The sequence below is a fragment of the Nicotiana tomentosiformis genome, chromosome 2 (genome assembly GCF_000390325.3).
Source record: "Nicotiana tomentosiformis chromosome 2, ASM39032v3, whole genome shotgun sequence".
NCBI lineage: Eukaryota > Viridiplantae > Streptophyta > Magnoliopsida > Solanales > Solanaceae > Nicotiana > Nicotiana tomentosiformis.
The window spans coordinates 121,291,767-121,312,951 of record NC_090813.1 but is presented as its reverse complement, the minus strand read 5'-3'; the positions used below and the strand labels follow the sequence as shown (position 1 = coordinate 121,312,951).

General features: G+C 35.1%; 2 protein-coding genes and 1 long non-coding RNA gene across 4 annotated transcripts; all 3 read right to left on the bottom strand.

Annotated features, from left to right (window-relative positions):
* Positions 1-942: 942 nt before the first annotated feature.
* On the bottom strand, positions 943-2,758 carry LOC117281661 (uncharacterized). The gene has a single exon (XM_033661500.2). The coding sequence runs from the start codon at positions 2,027-2,029 to the stop codon at positions 1,184-1,186; it is 846 nt and encodes a 281-aa protein (XP_033517391.1). The 5' UTR covers positions 2,030-2,758; the 3' UTR covers positions 943-1,183.
* Positions 2,759-3,259: 501 nt separating this feature from the next.
* Positions 3,260-7,380, bottom strand: LOC138906667 (uncharacterized). Its single transcript, XR_011414187.1, has 2 exons — positions 6,120-7,380; positions 3,260-5,570 (listed from the first exon to the last, which is right to left on the bottom strand). It is a non-coding gene; the product is annotated as an uncharacterized lncRNA (long non-coding RNA).
* Positions 7,381-15,151: 7,771 nt separating this feature from the next.
* LOC104116990 (uncharacterized) lies at positions 15,152-20,334 on the bottom strand. 2 transcript variants are annotated; one of them, XM_009627961.4, is made up of 14 exons: positions 19,976-20,334; positions 19,712-19,876; positions 19,524-19,599; positions 18,642-18,847; positions 18,477-18,563; positions 18,270-18,362; positions 18,014-18,168; positions 17,580-17,664; positions 17,418-17,504; positions 17,219-17,338; positions 16,724-16,825; positions 16,473-16,643; positions 16,268-16,364; positions 15,152-15,499 (listed from the first exon to the last, which is right to left on the bottom strand). In XM_009627961.4, the coding sequence occupies exons 1-12, from the start codon at positions 20,072-20,074 to the stop codon at positions 16,476-16,478; spliced, it is 1,443 nt and encodes a 480-aa protein (XP_009626256.1). In that variant the 5' UTR covers positions 20,075-20,334; the 3' UTR covers positions 15,152-15,499; positions 16,268-16,364; positions 16,473-16,475. The 2 variants fall into 2 exon arrangements, with proteins under 2 accessions (XP_009626256.1, XP_009626255.1); XM_009627960.4 differs by having other exon boundaries at positions 19,712-20,332.
* Positions 20,335-21,185: the final 851 nt, after the last annotated feature.

The window sequence follows — 21,185 nt, the reverse complement described above, 5'->3', positions numbered from 1 at the left end:
AAAAATAACATCATATTAAAATAACCTAAAACACTTTCGTGTATAATAAGCCTAATTTGATAAACTAGACAATAAGATAAATAATATGTTATACAAGTTAAAAACATTGATAATATAAACTTTTTACATCATCAGCGTATACAAATTAAATTCACTAAAATATGATCTTTCCCAAACGATAAACATTGAAGAGAATAAGAAGTTAGCAAAGTAATTCATTTAGTAGCAGCCTCATCCTGTAATGATTTCCATTATTTGGGTCCTAATTATCTAAACCTGTCCAATGATATCAATTGTTCCGGATTAGATGAAGAGTTCACTTTTACTTTAGTATTTGTCGCAGTCTTCATGTATTGAGGGATGTTGACATGGGAGAAACAAACATATACACTTAGCTTATTAAAGATGATTTTCATTTAGCCAACTCTTTGCAAACAAACAAATGTTCTTCAGCAGATAGTTTAACTAAGAGCAAAAATCATCTATGTGCTACTTCCTCATTTCCCAGTAAGTTCTGAAAGATGATTTGTAAGAATGAATTTTGATCAACTCTCCAGAAACGATAGAAAATGTCATGATGTTGATCACTCTTTACGGGAAAAAGTTAGACAACTTTAGTTTTTCTAGTGTTATTAGTTGTTACAAAATCAACTTCCTCCATATCATAAGAATTGAACTAGTTAGTTTTAAGTAGTTGAAGATGTTCTCAACCATAATTTTCTCAAATATTCTTTCTGAGTTTTCATCAAAATAACATTCATTTTTCTTGAACAAGAAACTCACCTTTAACATAAAAGTATACTCAACTATATAGATAATCATAGTTGTATCGTGGACATCTTCCATCTTTGAAACTCGAGTTGATTCACCTGTTATCTACATGACTTCACTTTGAACTAATAAGTTTAAGAAACACATAAAATTAATTATCAAGAGTTGAAATTAACAGAAAGCCAGTCAATTTCACAATTAACGTTCTCAACAATATCTTTTTACAATTATAAGTAGAGATTTAAACAAGAAGTGCATCCTTTTGCGCCAGATTTTATGCGCAAAAGAAACACCAATTTCATTATTTTGCATTAATAGGGTGCCATGATTTTGGCTGAGATATATTATAATTACCTGCTAGCTTTTGATTATCCCTTATTGCTGCAGGAATTGAAGAGGGTATTGAATTTCTTCAACGACCCAAACTAAGTGCAGCTTTAGCATCAAATCTCCATGCAAATAATCCTCCAAAATCCATCTTCCACACATCACACGGCATTGTCTGTGAGTGCTTCATATACAGTATCCTTACAGTGCATGCAAAAGCTGGCAAAGAAGGCAAATTTATTTTCTCCTTCACAACCAGCCACGTCACCAGCTCCGGCGGTGTTCCAGAACCTTCTAGAGGATCCACCAATCTCCTATACGCCAGATTCACCCACCGCACCCTATCTAAGCCGTCTGATATGAGCCCTGGACACGTGTCAGCTTCCAAATTCTGCATCTTCTCCATGTCCGTACTCCCTAGCGCTTCTCCATCTACCAACGTGTTTGACATTTTATCCACCATCACCCATGACTCTATAACCCTTTTCTTCTGCATCTCCACCGTCCGATCTATCTGATCCACTGATCCTACGGCTAAAACATCGTTATTCTCCGATTTCTGAAAATTCATCCAAAAAGGTCTAGATCCGATATTTTCTAGAGAGTTCTTAACGCTGCTGCTGCTTTCAGGCATCAACTGAAGGGTTAAAACAGTTTTACTATCAGTAAACTGTAAGGATCCGTCCTTTTCTCCTTCTTCTTTGTTACTTTTGCACTTGCTATTTTTCTTAACTCTAACGTACTTTCTTTTGACTCTTCGTTTGGTAACAAGTTCTATCTTGTTTCCTTCCGGTGTTGAACCAGGAGATGAACCCCCGGCGACCGGTTTAGGTGCGATCGGTCGGAATCTTAGCATTATATTGTTCATTATCATTGTATCCTGCGGTCCACCGGCGTATCTAGCGGCTGGCCAACCATTTCCACCGTCCATCACAGCTGAGGAGCTTTCTGGACGAGCTTTTTTTAGACCGAAAAAATAACATTTGACCGGTGGTCCAGCGGATTATCATAGTTACAGCACAGTGATTGGGGTGAAGGAAAGCCACGTGTCTAGGGCAAACGTAGAATAGTGAAGATTTATGATTGGTGGACAGGGATTAGGTGGGTCCCATGATAAAGCAGCGTATCCAGGGAAATTGGGTGCCTGATTGGTGTTCGCATAAGAGCTAATCAGAGTTCGACACGTATAAAGCACTCAGACATAACAAATGACACGTATTGTACCTCATTAGAACCAAAGTGGCGAATACTTTTGGTGGGAGGTTCCAGTAACTGGACGCGTGTCTACTGTTCGAATAGTTACTATTTCTCAACTCGTCACGCTCCTTGTTCGGTCGTTATTTTCAATACTATTATTGAAAGTGAGATTTGGACTCGGTGATTGGATGGCAATGGAGCCTGTCAAAATGGTTGGTTTACCGAGTGAAGAGAACGCGCTTGTATGCGGTGAGGAGAGTTCTGCTCAAATATTGTTGTGGTTAAAAGGGCTATGGCGTTTGGACGCGTGGGGATTGTTATGGTGATTACTAGGGCCCAGGTAAATATTTGAGACCCTATAGAATCTCAGAATTAATTATCGCACCTGCTATCGCATTCATCGATATTGTTATATATATATTGAAAACTATTTAACTTAGGTAAAAACAATTACAACCAAAAAGAAAAAAAGATGTTCATCTTAATAAGTATATCATGTAATAAAAAGTCTGAAATTACTTTTCTTTATTGCATCAGCCATCAGGGTGGGAGGGAAAAAGAGATGTTACTGACAAGAGTTTAAACTCTCCGCTCAACCGTGAAAGGCAGGAAATTCGACAAGTGAATAAGCCTTTAGGAAAAAATAATGTCGCATAAAATAGAGAAAAAGAGTAGCTCTTTCTCTTAGCACGCTTGGTTCTCCACGAATCCTGGGTTGACCCATTTTGTTCTAAGGTTCATCTCCTATGGCGTATTAATGTGTGCGTATACATATATACACAGACTTTAATTTACATCAGCTACTTAGAAATACTACATCTACCATGTAGTCTAATTACAAAATGTTAGCAGTAGGAGCCAAATAATTGGCTGCTTCTCTTCTTTTTAGATACACCAATATGAAAACACTACTAGACAATCAAGTAGTTTTTGATAAGATTCTTTCGAGATAGAAAATGTTAGGAGTAGGAGTCCAGTTTCTTTGTTTTTCTTTTAGTAGGAGTCTAGTGCTTCTGTCTTTTGTGTAGAGATGAAAACATAGTGAGACACAAATATGTAGATTTTCAACAAGATTTCATTTCCCTATTAAGTAATATTTTTCTTGATATTTTAAAGTTGTTCAGTTATTGGTGATATAGCGTGGCTGCTTACGAATGAAACTCATCTGATGAGGGTTTGGCTAAAGAACAAAATAGATGGTATATTAGAGAAGTAGCATCTTGATTACAAGTACATGAAACAATAATAAAGAAAATCGTATGAACATATTCTTCTTTAAACCTAACTATGTAGTCATCATGGCCAAAGCTGGAAGGATTTTAGTGGAAATGAAAAAGAAAGGCCCAAGAGTCGGGTAACATTCAACCAAAGCATCTTCAAAGCTACTCTACAGAATGATTAATTAAAAGCTATAAAGCTGCTTTTATTGTTCCTTTTCGTTGTTATTTTCTATTATAATTCATTTCCTAAACATGCAAGGGCTATTTCTTGGATTTTTTTGATGTTAAAGCTGCTTAATTTTTCATAATATTATACTTGCATCTTAACTTTTGATATATATCATAACGTATATCTGGGGCGGAGATAAGGGTGTGAGAGATTCATCTAATCCCCCTTCACAGGACAATTATACTGTATTTATATGGTTAAAATAATTTTTTTGTGTATATATAGTAAATGTTAAATTCATTTGGTTCTTCATGTGTCTACTCCTTTTTATTTTGAATCTCTTTAGTGAAGATTTGACTAAGTCACTGATGACATTATGGTTTAAAAGGTTATAAGCAAATGTTTAAGAAGGATAGGTCGTTCCAGTAATTAACCAAAGATTATCAGCTATGTAAAAAATTCCAAATGAAAGGAAACTAAAGGAGTGTATTTCCACATATGCGGCAATATATTACTAGATATGGAGATTAAAATATAGATAGCGACACATAGGAGACTATATTTATTAGACACGAAGATTTCAAAAAGAAGCCGTGGCACATAAAATAAAATGGGAAAGAAAGAGTAATAATTTTGCTTTCCCACACCTACTCCCTCTTTCACACAGACATACATTTAAGTACTATCTCTTTAAAAAAAAAAAAAAAAAATTGAAAACTTTTAAAATTTGTGGTCCTAAACAAGTTAAAAATGGACTCACAGTATTTGTGTGGTTATAAAAGCTTCTGAATTATTTTCATTAAGGTAGAATTATAAGTTTAAGCTAAATTATTTCTAAATTAAGAAATGAGTCATTATTTTTGGAACGGACCAAAAACGAAATATGATCAATAAAATAGAACAAAGGTAGTAAATGCTTTGATAATGTATACTCCTATAAGGTTTTTTTTCTCTCTCACCTGACGTTGACAAATATGAAACGATGACTGTTGGGAAAACAGCTGAACAGAGTCAGGTAAGAAGAGAAGAATAAAGAGATGCGGTTTCTGAATGGATAAGCATCTGACAATATTTTCAAACGTTTTTTGACAAATTATCAGCAACCTTATCGGCTTAGGTTTCTATCGTAAAGGTCCCCTCTTTTTTACATTTTGATAATTACGTACTCCATTACAATTGTTTAGAGAACAGAAATCTCGGTTTTGTATATGCTCCACTTCGACAAGGTAAGGCTATTTAATGAAACTTAGGCTGCCTGTGGGTGCAATTAAAATGAGTTTACGTTATATGTAATGACTAATGATCAAGTGAAAAGAAAAATATTTATATAATCAGGCTGGTTATGGTATATTTTGATAATATATAAATATTATTTGATGACTTGATAAATATAATACTTCACCAACCTTGCTATCACATGGTAATATTTATAATATAATATTTTTTACAATATCAGTGTATATGTAACTTAAATCTCATATATATATATATATATATTGTCATAATAAATAATTCTAACATATTTTATTTTTAAAATAATTGGAGTAGGTCGTTTCACCTGATATCTTTTAAGTAATTAAATATTGCAAATAATTACTTACCGTATCAATGCACTAATAAAAGTTAAAACTTTATTGAGAGAGTACGTATACGTGTACTTTTATGTATATAAATAAATAGAAAGAACAGTGAGTCAGTGAAGGTATAAGGGCATATGTACTAACCTGCTTAACAATAATATGTGGTGGGATATCCTTTCCCGCTCTTCCAAATTGAAGCTTGAATTATTGTGCAGAAATGGGAGGGACAGCTTTACTTATGAATGCGCTGTTCTCTGCTGTCAATTCTCCTCTTAAGCCCTGACTCCTTGAGGTACGTCGGCAGGACTTTACGACCGGAGTCGGAACCAAGATTAAAATTTTATTAGCTCAAATTTTATGATTTTTAAGATTGAGTCTGTTATATTTTTAAAGTTATGAGTTCATATTTATTATTTTTGTACTCCACGTCCAAAGTTATGAGTTCAATTGAACTCGTCACTCAAATACTACATCCGTCCCTATTTATGATTTAACTTGATCACCACGTACTATTATTCCCTAGCTCTGCCTGTGAAGGCGGGGGCGGATGTAGTATAGCAGCACAATGTTTATCTAAACCTATTATAATTTTCGACTCGCAATATAAATTTATGTGTAAAAATTTATTAAGATTACAACAAATTAATAATCAGTGCGAACCCATAAGTTTAAAAATATAACGGGTTCAATATTAAAAGCGTTAAAAGTTAATCCTATAAAGTTTAAATCATGGGTTACAAAAATATCTTGCTTTTTACCCCAAGAAAAATGTACTGAGGCATCTATTGATATTAACTAGGAGTAGTACATACTACAGTATAAAATAGGAAATGGCGTAGTTTGAAGAATAATTACCTGAGCTTGATGGCTGGATGATCGATGCCATGTATCAGATCATCCCAAGCATTTTTCATAAATTAATTTTTAGTTTGTGTCTGCTGCTGCGATCTTCAATTCTTCATACTGTGTAATGCGTGTGCCTAAAGCCTCAGATTTTTATTATGGATGACAAAATCGGTCTGCAGGAAATTAAACTTAGCGGCCATTTCCAATTCGTCTGATGAGTTTCGACTTTCGATTTGAGAAATGCAAAAAAGGACTAACACCTGTTTCTAGGGAGTGCAGGAGTAATTTAATTGCTTTGGTAGTCAGTCAAGGTGGCATAATATAGTTCTCTCTAGTTTTGGGTTTTGAGACGTCTCTGTTTCTAGCCCCTGCTAATTTAACAATGATATGATAATATATCTTAAAAGAAGATGATCATATTCATATAGGAGGATCCTTTATTCTCTAGTAACACCACGTGTCCCCTCTATCCATTGTTGATTGAACATCTAACCCCAAATGGTCCACTCATAGGACTCCACTCTAATCTGCAGACTGCAGGCAGCAAGCAAGTTAGCACAGCTGGTAGATGCTCCCTAGTAACTTCGATATAAATATATATATTCTGTAGTAGTTTAATTTTTTAAATTTTAGATAAATCAGTTAATCAAATTTAGTTTAGTTTCGAAAAGTTAGTAATAGTAATACTGACCCTTTTATTCAAAAGAATTCGACTCCCAAACTTTAAACAAAGAAAAGGAGAGAGAAACAGAGACTATCTAAGAAAATCATTAGGCACTACCTAAAATGAATATAACATGTGATCACTAAACATTGTGGTAGGAGATAAATATAATTTTTTTTATCTTTATTTAAAAGGTTTGAATTAATTCTAACTTTGAAAATGAAAATAAAAATCTGCTAAGGAAGGTTTTTCTTCTTTTAATAGGCTTTTTTATTTATATGAGAGTACCAAATAAAATAAAAAGCGGTAGACACTTGTCCTCGTGTAATGGGTCTAATGGACAAAATTAAATTTTAACGTGGAATCGAGATATACTTGGGAGTTGGAAGAGAAATATGAAGAATCGTTTTCCTTTTCCCTTTCCAGAAAGCTTTACTCGAATCTATATTCGAGGATGTACGACTCAGTCCATTTCCTTCCACGTTGTATTAGATGTGGTCCAACCATACTCCAACAACTCAACCTATATATGGAATACCCCAACAGATAATGCCAAAATTTTCACGCTATTCCAAAACTTGACATACTCCTACTCACTTTGTGTACTCCCTATGTTAACTTTTGCTTGTCTTTATTTTAAAAATAAATTTTTATTTTTATTTATCACTTTTAGTATATTAAATAAAAATAAAAATAAAAATTTCTGTTATGCAAACAGTATTAATTATTTTTTTTAAATTCATTAAAAGTATGCATCAATTAATATGGATATTATAGTAAATTATATACTTTATTTATTATTTTTTAAGGAGTGTAAAATTTATATTGGCCAAGTAAAAATAAACGTAGGAAGTATTTACCATTTCGTAAGATAATCTTGCCTGCCATTTAATGTGTCTCGAGAAAAATAATAACAATAACATATTTAGTATATTGTTACAAGTAAGGTATGAACAGAGTATTAATACGTACGCAGATTTCACCCTTATTTTGTTAAGGTAAAAAAATTATTTTTCATAAACCCTTGGCTTATAAAATCATAGCCACAACATTGTTGAAATGAAATACTGTAATGGAAAAACTATGGAAAAAAAATAATAACAAGATAACTAAAATAAAAAATTATGTGTTCTGAGAACGAATAAAATATCTTGCCAATGTTGAAAAATAAAAACGAGATAAAAAGGATTGAGAATTAGCTTACAGATGAGCTCTCTGTTTTTTCCAGTTAAAAGATAGAGAGGTCAAACTCTATTAGTAGCATAATAGTAGCATACTATATTAATATATCATTTTATTTTCGTTTTTCCCCGTTCTTTGATGTAATTATTTTTTTTCAAAAAAAAAAACGAAACAAACAGAAAGAAAGAGAGAGCATCGGTGGTATTCGCATGTTATCATGCTCATTCTGGGGGTGATTTAACACCATACAGAATCATGAAGTCAAGCAGCCATCTCATAGATACGGCTTATACTAAATGTGATTGCATTTTACACAATGTATGGCTGCACAGATGAACAGCCTCTTGGCGTATGATGTATATCAAACTGAGGATATCTACTCACATGAAATACAGAAAAAACTGTTGCACACATCTGGTCTTGGTATTGACAATATAGTGTCATCTCATTATCAGTGATATTAGTGTGCATGCATACTCAATTTAGAGATGAGAAGACACTATGTTGTCCTCATGTATCAAGCAGGCAGCTCTGTCGCTATTATGCTTTCATCCCAAAGACATGTTCAATGTATCAACAATGATGCTGGAATTTTCAGCCTCAAGATCACAATGTCCAAAATACTTTGCTGTAGAACTACTGGATTTAAACATACCTAATCCTTGGATTGCGACAAATGGCGCCTGGTGAGAGCTTTGTAGGTGCTACAACAAATTGTTGGCAACTGGTGTGTACGTTCACAGTCGTAGGCAACATTTGGATGGTGCAAATTACTAACCTTGTATTTTCCATCTTTCGTTACGCTACTCCTACATTGTTTGTTTGTAGGTTACTTAAACATTCTGTAATTTTACCCGGTATGGGATTTATTATATATAATAGCTACTAGGATAATAACCTAGTAGTATATTTGCTTTAAAAAAAAAAAAAGAGAGAGAGAGAGAGAGAGAGAGCGCATCGGTTGGTCATTATTAGTGAACGGAGTTTCCTATAATTAAATACTCCGTCTGTTTCAATTTAGACGATGTAGTTTGATTCGGCACAATTTAAGAAAAAGAAAAAAAAGACTTTTGAAACTTATGGTCTTAAAAACTTAAGGGGTAAAAACTTTATGAGGTCATGATCAGTGGCGAAACTAAGAATTTTCCTAAGGGTATTCAAATCTCCTTTTCCATTCCTTTGCTGCTTAATTTGCAGTTTCTTTTGGGATACTCTTTGGCACTTGGCCCAAAAGAGTTAGCTTCCACATATATTTAGAGTGAAAACCAGAAAACTACATATCAAAATTTTAATACAAAAAAAAAAAAGCATTCTTGTAAGAACACGCTTCCTAGGTCAATATTCAAATTTAATGATTAGTGATTACATATTTATTGTAAGTTTTATAATGGGACAAGGTTGTAGCTTGGGAAAGTTAAGTCATACAACCAGAGATATGAAGAAAGCAAGAGCTAAATAAATGTCAAGACAGCCAAACTAAAGCAGAATATGTTTGTTACTAGAAACCTCAGGATAATTTTGCATTTTGTAAGAAATGTCCCCGGTTCAAAAATTCCGTTACAAAGAATTAAAGCTACATTAATCTCTTATTCTAACTCCAAATAGAGAAAAATGAAATGGACTCAACACAACAGTGAAAATACGAGATTCAGTTACGAAACAGGAAACACAATTGGAAATGATAATCAACTTGGACAATTGCAGAGCTGAGAAAAACAGGAAATTAAAGTAACAAGAGGAAGGGGATGAGAAGAAGCTCAGAAACAAAGAAGGGGGATGACAAATATCAGAATCACAGCAAACTTTACGCTATCAATGTTATGGATCTCTCTTTTATACACAATTGTATTATATGTATTAACGAATACATTTTAAGGTGTGTCAACTGAAAAATTATTAGTGCAACCATTACGATCGAAATTAGCTGAATTGACCTATTTCATTCCCACGTATTGCCCTCTTAAGAAGTTTATACTTCTCCCTCTATCTTATAACGCATTTCAGTCCCACTCCGAAAATCATCACTATTTTTTGTATACGGGAAAAACCGGTCTTAAAAGTTGAGTGAATTAGGAAGTGACACGTGTCAAGGATGGCGAGTCAGTGGTGACTCAATCATGGTGGCACCGGATAAGAACCAATTCAAGATATGACCGTTACAGAAACGTTACCCTTTATTATTCTTTATCACCTTTTATACCTTTTATTGCGGCATTAATATTGATAATTAAGGGGGCATGATTTGTAGATCATGCACCCCATAGCTCTAGTGTAAACAGAGGCTTTCATTCTATTATAAAACATCAGGAAATCATATAGCAAAACATCATACTTACTTTGTTCTTTGTATTCTTTTGTTCCGAATTCGAAGTGTTCTTAAAGGCCGAGTATTCAACCAGAGTCATCCCCACAGAGAGATTCCTCCGAGTTCTTACGGCCCAGGCTAACTTTATTACATTCTTGCTTTATACTTATCTCTAACAAATCAATTCATGTACACTTAGTTATCTTATTAATCAGATCAATGTGTCCATAAACTACATTTACAAATTCAACTATACTTTTTGGGGTAAATAATTTGGCACCCGCCGTGGAGTATAAATAATTGTGGTGTTAATTTGATCTGCTCGTCTTTTACTAATGTGCTTTGAAGTTTTTCTGTTGCAAGCATAAAATAGCTATGGTAAATAATGATGTCAACAACTTGCTCAATGTTAGAGCAAACAACAACAACAACAAGCATGTGGATAATTTTCATGATGGAACTCAATAGGATGACTCAACTAGTGAAATCCATATTAACGAGAATGAGTCAACCACGAACCGGGTAGAAAAATATACTCGACATGCGAGGAGTCCTACCCCTGATGATTTGGATGACGAACCCGTTGCCAGTACTGTAAAAGTTTTGAGAGCACAACAAAGGGAGATCACAAATTATCTCTCAAGACAGGACTGGATAATGACTGAGCTCCAACAAGCGTTATCGGTGGCTTTAAATAATTCAAATGACGGATCTCGAGCCTCTCCTGGCATGCTAATAAATCAAATAGCTCCAAGAACCCATAATGTCGCTTCATGGAAAGAGTTGAGATCGAATAACTACCAAGCAGGTGGTGCAGGCAGTGGATCTGGAAATGAAAATAATGCAGACGGTCCTCTTAAGACCGAGCTCATGAGGTGTATGAGAGAAATAAACGTTCGAATGGATTAAAATACAAAACAGTTTCACGCTCGGATGGATCAAATCCCGAGGGCACCTCTGGTCTTAAAAGGCCCAGACTCAAAGAAGCTTATACAATTGTCGTTCAAACTTAGCGCGGTCCGAAGTTGATCCCAAAGAGAATCAAGATGTCGTATATTCCAACATATGGTGGAACATCGGATTCACATGAACATATTACAACTTACACTAGAGCTGTAAAAGAAAACGATTTGGCTCCACATGAGATTGAATCAGTCTTATTAAAATAAATTGGCTAAACCCTAATAAAAGGGGCTTTAATATGGTACTCACTTTTACTTGAACACTCAATTGATTCTTTTGAAATACTTGTAGATTCTTTTATCAAGGTACATGCCGGAGCAAAAAAGTGTTAATAAGGAAAGCGGATATGTTCAAAATAGCCTAGGCTGCGGGAGTTCGTGATAAGGATCCAAAAGGAACGCATGTTGTTGTCTGTAATATCGGATGAATGGGCAGCGGAGGCTTTCACCAAGGGTCTAATTCCTTTAAGTTCGGATTCCTCGCACAAACTCAAGGAAAACCTGCTAGAGTTCCCCTCAACAACGTGAAAAGATGTTCACAACGGGTACGAGTCAAAAATTCTCATAGAATATGAGCAGGTAATTATATCGACAGTTTCTACTGCTGGGAATCAAGGTCAACCGAACTTTGATTGGAGGCATTCCAGACACCGATTTGAACCATACCCATTAGGATCACGGACTGAGAGGAGGCAGGAGTGTTCCCATAGTGAGTATCTAGAAAATAACTTTGATGAAGGACAATAATGTCTACAAACTCTAGGGACTGTTGCATCAAAGCAGCAGAAATCGCAACAATAAGTACCGGAAGCATCTGAAGATGGCTTCGGAACAGTGACAAAAAAATACTATGCCTAAAACTATTATACTCGTACAGGATACCGGAGATAGCCTGAACTAGCTTCGGAATAAAGAAAAGGACTGGGGACTGCTAGATCAGCCCCGAAAAAAATAATAGAAGGAATTGGAATCAAGAACCAGCTAGATCTAATACATGTCTGTTCGTCCGCAATTCTCTTACAATGTATTTTGGTTCATTTCCAGTAAACTGTTGTATATGCAAAGTGTAAATACTTGGGTACGTTCAAGGAATAGAATGAAGCAAAACTTGCACCTTCTAAAATATTCTCGTATATGTCTCAATGAAAATAATCATTCCTAAAATTTTCTCACACTTAAAAGCAAATAAAGATTACGAATTCGAACAATTATGCCCAGATGAACATGAGACGTCCTCTTCATAAGCATTGCATTCATAAAGGCCATCTTTTATGAAGCCATCCAATCAAATGGCTAAAGTTCGGATGCCTTGTTTTCCGATTGTAAAGTTAACCAGATGCATTAAATTCCCTGACTTTATCAAAATCAGAAGTACCAAATTTCTGGTCATTAACATTCCCGGTCTCTAAAGCTGTGAGGTTATGAAATTTTTGGGTACAACTAAAAACCCAAGAGTCAAAATTCAAAGAAAGATTTCGGGTACAACTAAAAACTCAAGACTCAAAACTCAAAGATTAAAAGTTTTGGGGGAACACTAAAAACCTGAGATCAAGCTTTCTATGGTGGTGGTACTTTTTCAGCACCAACCGGTCATTGACGAAAGAAAAATAAGTGGCGGAGTTGTCATCTGAATCCCTAAGCTCTGCACTCTTTTTTCCTTCGCCTGATTTTTGTCTCGATTGGGTTTTTTCGGTAAGGTTTTTAATGAGGCAGTGGCGAGGGTGGAAAAAATAAAACCTTCCACTTCCGGTTACATCACAGTGAGTAACCGAAAAGTGGGGGGACTATATGTATACAATAAAAATCAGTCTCAAAAGTTGGGTGAATTGGGAAGCTACACATGTCAAGGATGACCAGTCAGTGGTGACTCAACCATGATGATACCGGATACAAACCTTTGGCCTAATAAGAAATAATTCAAGATATGACCGTTACAGAAACGTTACAGAAGATCCCACGATTCTACTGGCCTTTATTAGGCTATATTATCTGTTAATATTCTTTATCACCTTTTTAGTACCTTTTATTGCACCATTAATATTGGTAATTAAGTGAGCATGATTTATGGATCATGCACCCCATAGCTCTACTATAAGGTTTTCATTCTATTGTAGGACATCAGGATATCATATAGCAAACTATCATACTTAACTTTGTTGGCGAAATACATAAACGGCCCCTTTAAGTTGTCCTCAACGATTAGACAGACACCTCAACTGACCCCTTTATCATTTAGACACTTTAAGTGGCTACTAAGTATATCAAATAAGCACCCGAGTGCAGCAGACCATATGCGCGAGTTACACTTGCCAATAACGTGTCGTATGAATCAATTAAAAATGACATGTATAATTTATAATAAAAAAAATTATACGTGTAATTAACAATAAATAGACATTGAAAGAAAAGACTTCTTCCTTAGTTTCAACTAAACCAAGGCGGGCGAATTCTGATATCGGGTCGGATTTAGGAGAGGCTTGCTCGGGGAAACGAAGTGGTGAAGGAACTTGATGATGGATATGAGAAAGGCAATGAAGAAGGAGTCGTCGTCGTCGAAGTCAGTGGTGGAGATGGCCCGGGGGAGGAGCGAATCGGCTTGAGGCACTAAAGAATTGAACCGTTTCGAAACGGAGCGACACTGGATTAGGTTTTTGATGTCGGAGATTTGGTTGAAGATTAGGTGTATAAGCGGGTCGGGTAACCGATCAAACTCGTCGGAGTATCCAATTTGAACTCCATTAGCGGTTGTAAAATTATTTATTCTTCTGAAAACAGGAGAAAAGTCTGATAAAAGCCTCACGCACCCAAATATAACTAAAATACACGTAATTTGCCATGTCAATGTGAGGTGTCTACTTGATACACTTAATACCCACTTGAAGTAACTAAATGGTAAAGGGGTTAGTTGAGATGTCTATCTAATCGTTGAGAACGACTTAAAGAGACTGTTTTATGTATTTCGCCTACTTTGTTTTCTATATTCTTTTATTCCGGATTTGAAGTGTTCTTAAAGGCTGAGTATTCAACCGGAGTCATCCCCATAGAGAGATTCCTCCTAGTTCTTATGGCCCAGGCTAACTTTATTATATTCTTGCTTTATATTTACTTGATTCCATTACTAATTGTTGTTACTTTATACTTATTTATAACAAATCAATTCACGTATCCTTAGTTATATCAATTTAATCCACGTATCTATAAACCACTTTCGCAAATTCAACTGTAACTTTTTGGGGTAAACACTTAATATTGAAGAACGCTTACTGCTAAAAGATCTGTTGACAAACAACAGCATAGAAGATTCAAACTTGTTGCTATGTCTCTAATAGAGATGAAAATTCCAAGAGTAGAGATTATAGACCATTAGTAGTCCTTTATATTTCTACCCAATTTGGAGTATCATCATAGATTTGGATCAGCAGTTCTTTTTGGGATCAGCTTTATAGTAATTATTGTGTTCTGAACAGCCTCCTTCCAGGATTCTTTTCTTGAATAGAACGAGACTATAAGGGAGCGTTTTGTTACAGGGATTAGGGGTTATCCCAGCAATATAATTTTGGATTAAATTTGTCCAGTGTTTAGTTGTGGATATTAGCTAAAACCAGCATAAGATTTATATTAAAATCATGAGATTATCTATTCCAAGTGGAAGGTAGGATTATCCATCCTAGTTATAATTACCCTGATTTTAAACCAAACGACCCCTTTAAGAGTAATTTGAGGTCCCGAAGTACACTAGTACTCACCTTGCTGGATAATGCAGCTATCAGAGGGAAATCTACCAAACAATCCCTTAAAAGCTGTTTTTCTATGGGCTCACCCTATTTCTGTGGCTTTCTGAACTCCCTTTATGCACTACGATAATAGCTTTGAGTCCATTCATTTATGTAATGTCATTTTTTATTAGTGTAGTGTCCAACATTCAGCATCAACATAAACATTTTCACAATGCATTACATCATATACTCTGACTGGAGAATCAGATTGAACATGATACATCAAAATCAATATTTACAAAGAATGATTAACATCACATAGATGGCCAGCACAATGATGCACTGCATCGAGCAAGAACCTTCTCTTTATACACCTAAAAGCATCATCATTAAACTCAATGTGACAGTGAAAAAGGGAGAAAAAGAAAAGAGTTAGGCTCAAGGAGAATGACAACGAAGAACATTGGTCTTTAATGGATTTTGTAGAACTGCCAGCATATTGCACAGAGCAAACGTATGTTACTTTTGGACTACTTCATTGGTTCAGTCGCTAAGTTCACCTGAAAAGCACAAGCAAATCCACATTAAGCATAGTGCCAATAATTTCAGCACTTGCTTAAAAAACAAATGATAGTATATTGCAGAAATTCAACTTGGAAAAATCTAACACCGGTACCATGACAACTGATTACGGCAATACAAAACTAATTTTGATTGCTTATTATCTCTCACAGACGTCAAAAGTCACACTTGATTCAAGTTAAGCTAACACTACTTTCATGATATGATATCCATAGTCCAATTCTTCTTGTTCTGGAGTCTAACATTACTTGTTCTGCAATCAACCATCCTCCCTCGTCCATATCTTTAATATAGTTTCTAATAAACAGATAAGACCAAATTATGTAACAACTATCATCATTTTATCCCTCTCATTTCTCAGTGTTTTATCACAAGATATGATAATAATACTTCATTTAGATTTGAAGCAAAAATCATCAGTGTACACAGAAAGCTATTCATATTTCTAGTTCATTTCTTCTTGTTCTGGAGTATAAAATTACTTATTCTTGCAATCAACCATCCTCCCTCGTCCATATCTTTAATATAGCTTCTAATAAATAGATAAGACCAAATTACATAACAACTTCATCATTTTATCCCTCTCAGCTCTCAGTGTTTTATCACAAGATACGATAAGAATACTTCATTAAGATTTGAAGCAAAATCATCAGTGTACACTGACAGCGGTTCATGTTTCTATTAAAGGTTACACCAACACTCATTCTAGACATTCTAGATAGAGTTGAAATATCAACTTCACTGACCTCATCGATGAGCAGTCTGGTTGGCCCAGTATCAATACACTTGAGAAAGATGCTCAATCTATCCACAGCTTTTAAATGAAGATTTCATCCAAAATCTCTGCAATTGAGCGTCCTTTTCAGGAAAAAAAAATTGAAGAAGAAATGGTCTAGGGGAAGGAAAAAAAAAAGAGGGGGGGGGGGGGGGAAGGATAGTAGAGCGATTGACCTATCATTTCAATGTTGGAGCAAAAGGAGCCGGACATGGAGATACGGAGAGATCAGGTAATTGATTAATGAAGTTCACTGTAGTTTCCAGGCATGCATTTAGAATTTTCTTTTCCAACCTGACAAGCTGTGTAGCAACTCGCTTTTTTGGATCCAGATCAGCATCAGCCAACTATGAGAAGTAAACCAATATTAGACTCATTGTGATGACCTTAGATCAATATTCAACCTCTAAAAGCTTCAGGACTTTACCAAAGCCTCATCTTCACTTAGAGTGGTTGGATAACTAGCCAGCCTTGCCTCGAAATAATCACTTAGCTGGCCCAGAACTGCTTTTTCCATACAAGGACTCACCTGTATTGATCAAAAGGTGAAATAAGATTTTCACCTTTTGTTATTATGTAACTGGATATCAACCAATTTAAATTGTGGTTTAAGTGATTAGTTGGGAAGCCATGAATCTTTTCCCTTCTCCTTTAATTCTTGTTTTACCGAGAATAGGATTTCCGCAATACGTGCTAGACACCATGAAACATGTTTTGGTAAAACTGGAGAGTAAAAAATGCATAAAATTGAATTTCTATTGCATGGATTACTGCTAAACATATCACACATCATTATTAAGACATAGGTGCCTATTTGATTCCAACAAGAGAAGAAGCTAAGGTCTACAAGAATCTCTCCCTTTCTTTTGTCCATGTAAAATTTCCCTTTCATGCATAAGTAAGATCGGCCAGAAGTTTTTACCGGACAAATAGGGCCTTGAGATGATAAGACAGTCTGCATTTCCGAAGGATCTGAAACATATCCCAATCTCAAATAAGGAAGCATCTCCAACACAGCCTCTCTTTCTTTTCCCACACACACCTGTCGCAAGGGCATATTAAAACGTCTTCAACTCAAAAACAAATCACTAACCAAATTCCTCAAAACTAAAGAATTCTACCTGGAAAGCTTGCACTGATAGTTTACCATTCCTTTGAGCAGCTAGACGCTTGTCCTGATATTGAGGATCCTCTGTATTTAATGCAGCCTGAATTGTGCAAAAGGCACATTATTTCAAACTGAAGAACTAATGCAATTGTGTGAAGATTGGTTTAAATATTACCTCCACCATAAGGCGGTCGTAAGAATTTTCTTCATCAACAAAACCATAGTTAATGAGTAATTTTGAATTAGGTTGTGGTCCACACCTACAAAAATGCAGTAACATATTGCTAAGAGATCTCTTGCCAAACAACAGTACAGGACAATAAATCTGGTTATGTCTAAAGCAAAGTCCATCTATCCATCCAAAGTTTCCCTTATAAAAAATAAATAAATACAAAGAAATCTATTATCCATTTTAACTAGTTCAAAGTCTCCAATAGAGGTGAAATTTCCAATATAAAAAGAGAGTATAGACCATTACTAGTTCTTTGTATTTCCACCCAATTGGAGTGCAATCCTAGCTTTGAAACACAACCTTGTCGTAATTACCGTGTTCTGAGTTGAAAGAAAAACTTGAAAACTAACAAAAAAGGTAGAAGGTAGATTCCATACCACACAACAATTGGATCTCCTGCCCTATAAGAGCGGTCAACGACCAGTTGCACTGCACCATCAACTGCTGCTAACATTGCTCTGCAGTTGCTACAATAGGATAATAATGGTGGTCCCAATGGGACTAGTGCAAACCTCCGGGCAAGACTAACTTTCTGGTTTCAGTAAAAACTTCAATTAGTCTTAATCATTCTTATACAAAAGAGCTATAAGAAATATAAACTTAATAAAATGCCATTATCAGTGTGTGATGAACCTGCAAATGCACAACACAAGATTGCACTGCAACAAAAGCTTGCTTGAAGATCTCAAAAGGAAATGCTTCAGTGGGTATATCATACGGGTATTGCTGCACAAGAGAGAATGTTTAACATCAGAATCAATCAAGCAACTGGCTAATTGCTAAGATGAGTGCAACGGTGCACAAAAGATAAAATATCAGACTAGAAAGAAATTAGAAAACCTGAAACAGAGATCCAGCCATGAACCAGACTGTATCAAGCTCATTGTACTCTCTCTTGATCCCTTCAGCCCTCTCCAAAACTTCAGCCTAAATTTTCACCAAAATCTTGTTTAACGATGAAAATTAAACTTCTGATATCTGTCAGCAGATGGAAACTTCAAATACCTTAGTAGGACTCCCTGTCAGGTAATCTAGTTCAGCGTCTGACCATAGAAGAGGTGATTCCACAGCTAGCTGGCCCCTTGCCCGCTGGCGATCGAGTTCTTTTATATAAGGGTACCAGAACGACTTCTTTCCTTGTTTCTTCTCATACATTAGATAAAGCGCTAGGCAGGCTAGTTCAGACAATTTGTTTGTTGTCAAGAGTTCAGCTGTAAAACAAACTTTTCTCATCAACTTTCTATTTTTCAAGAACAAAGACAAATTATATATCTTACTAAAGATTACAACACCCATTAATTCCAACGAAGCATTCTTGACCAACCATCAGTTGCATAAAGCTATTAAAACTAGACTCACTTGAATCAACACAAAATCTACTTCCCTGACTTTAGAAAAGTAAACTGAATGTCGGGATTGGACACAGGGTGGGAGGGGATGACAGCAAATTCTTTTTCTAACTTAAGGGAGTCAGTAATCCACACAGTTTTTACTTACTAACTCCGTCCCAAGAAGAATGATGTTGAGGAGTACAAGGGTCAGTGCAACTAACTTGTATGCCGATTTAGACATTGATTCCATGATTTTGCTTCTTAAATAGTCATTACATATTTATAAATATACAGAACATTTAATATTTTCTATTTGTACTTGCATAATATTGGCATAAGAGGAGTTTAAATGGAGTAATGTGGTCAGTGAGGATTCAACCCAAACTTGTTTGGGACTGACATCTAGTTGTTGTCGAGAATTTACATATTTATAAGCTAAGTTATGGGTATTAGCAGTTAAAAGTATGCTTGAGAAAATCGCATCAAAAGAATCTGTTTGACTCCTCTGTAGCTAACAAATGGAAACTGTACTTGCAAAACCAGTGTAGCACATTACCAATGCTCTCATTTCCCAAAACTCTCTCAAGCGTTACCACCAACGAATCCGGAACAGAAAAAGCAATATCACCAGCCTACAATAAGCACAAGTTGACCTCGCCTTATCATAAATAAATAAACACAAGTTGACCTCAAAGAAAACGAAAAAGGAACAAAGAAAAACCATGAACCGGATACGAAATGGACCTGAAGATCCTCACTGGCAGCAACATAGTGAATGGGCCGATGTTTAGCATTATGGGAAGGCCTTTCCTTAATAACCACTTTGCAAGGAGGTAGCCCATTTTCGTGCATCCATGATTTTAAGTCCCCGTATTCATCCTCTTTGTTACTTTCAACTTCAACAGATTTCTGCCCAGCAACAAGTGTATGTGTATCTGAGCTAGAAGCTGAACACATGTTCAACCAACGATTATGAGTATTATTTGCAAATTTGGGCTTAATGCGTACCGAAATGGAAACCCTAGAAAAAAGTGCGAGTGGTCGATGAGTGAAAGATTGAAATGGCGTCGAAATGCATTTGGCCATTGGTGAATAAGCCAAGTCCATCTGTAGAAAGAAAAAAAAACTGTGAATTAAGGTTAGAGGAAAGGAAAATTTGAAATTGGGATGATTGAATTGACAGTATGAAGAATTTTTTTAGGGTTTATTAGGTATTTTGTGGAATGGTGAAGATGAGAGCTATCACTGTCAAGGTTCTCAGCCTCTATTATGTAGAGTTGCAGATATTTTTTTCTGGCGGATGGATTGAGGATTTTGCTGAGGAACTAACTACATATTCTATTGGAGGGAATCGTGGATAATTCTATTTGCCACTTACTGGGTTCGGATTCTTTTTAAAATCCTTTTCAACCCATTTTATTCATTTTTACTGCTAGGACGGTATATAATTTGGTAAATGTTGGATTACCATACTGAAATTAAAAAAATTGTATTTGATATTCGATATTTTAGTATTTGATATGATATTTAATTTAAGTTTTTAAAAATTTCGGTATTAGGTGTGTTATTCAATATTTAAAAGAATATTAATATTGATCAATACCGAAATATATACTAAATTATACAATGTATTTTATTTATGGTATATCATATATACTTTCTATTGCACATGTAAAAAATATTAAGCGAGACCATAAATGAGATCAATGTGTGTGTGTGCTTGAGAAAATGCTCAAGAGAATGTATAGTTTGAGCAAGGCATTTGTTGCTCTTGGCCTTGTGTTTGAGCTTTTAGACTAATTTGCATGACTCGATTCTCTCACATATATGAGATCACTATGCGTAGTTTCTTGGTCTTTGAATTGTCATTTTCTTTGAAATTCATGTTGAGGCACTCTCCATGTAAGTAATATTTCTACAATTTCAAGGTGTTTTCTTACTTGTGTTCTATTGTTACATTAGATTAGCTTTTGTTTCATCAATAACTATAAACAAGTAATAAAATATTTTTAATAATCAAATTTATTCCTTAAGTACTTTTCTCTCTCTATAGTTTGATACTTTTCTCGTTTAGACAAAAAATTTATCAATAATCAAATATATAAAGCTATAATATTTTTACTTTTTTATTTGTGTGTACCTTAATTAAGAATATTATGGTCTATGGCTCTATGCACTAGTTAGTAGTTAGTATTCGAGCTCGTCGAGCAAATCGAAG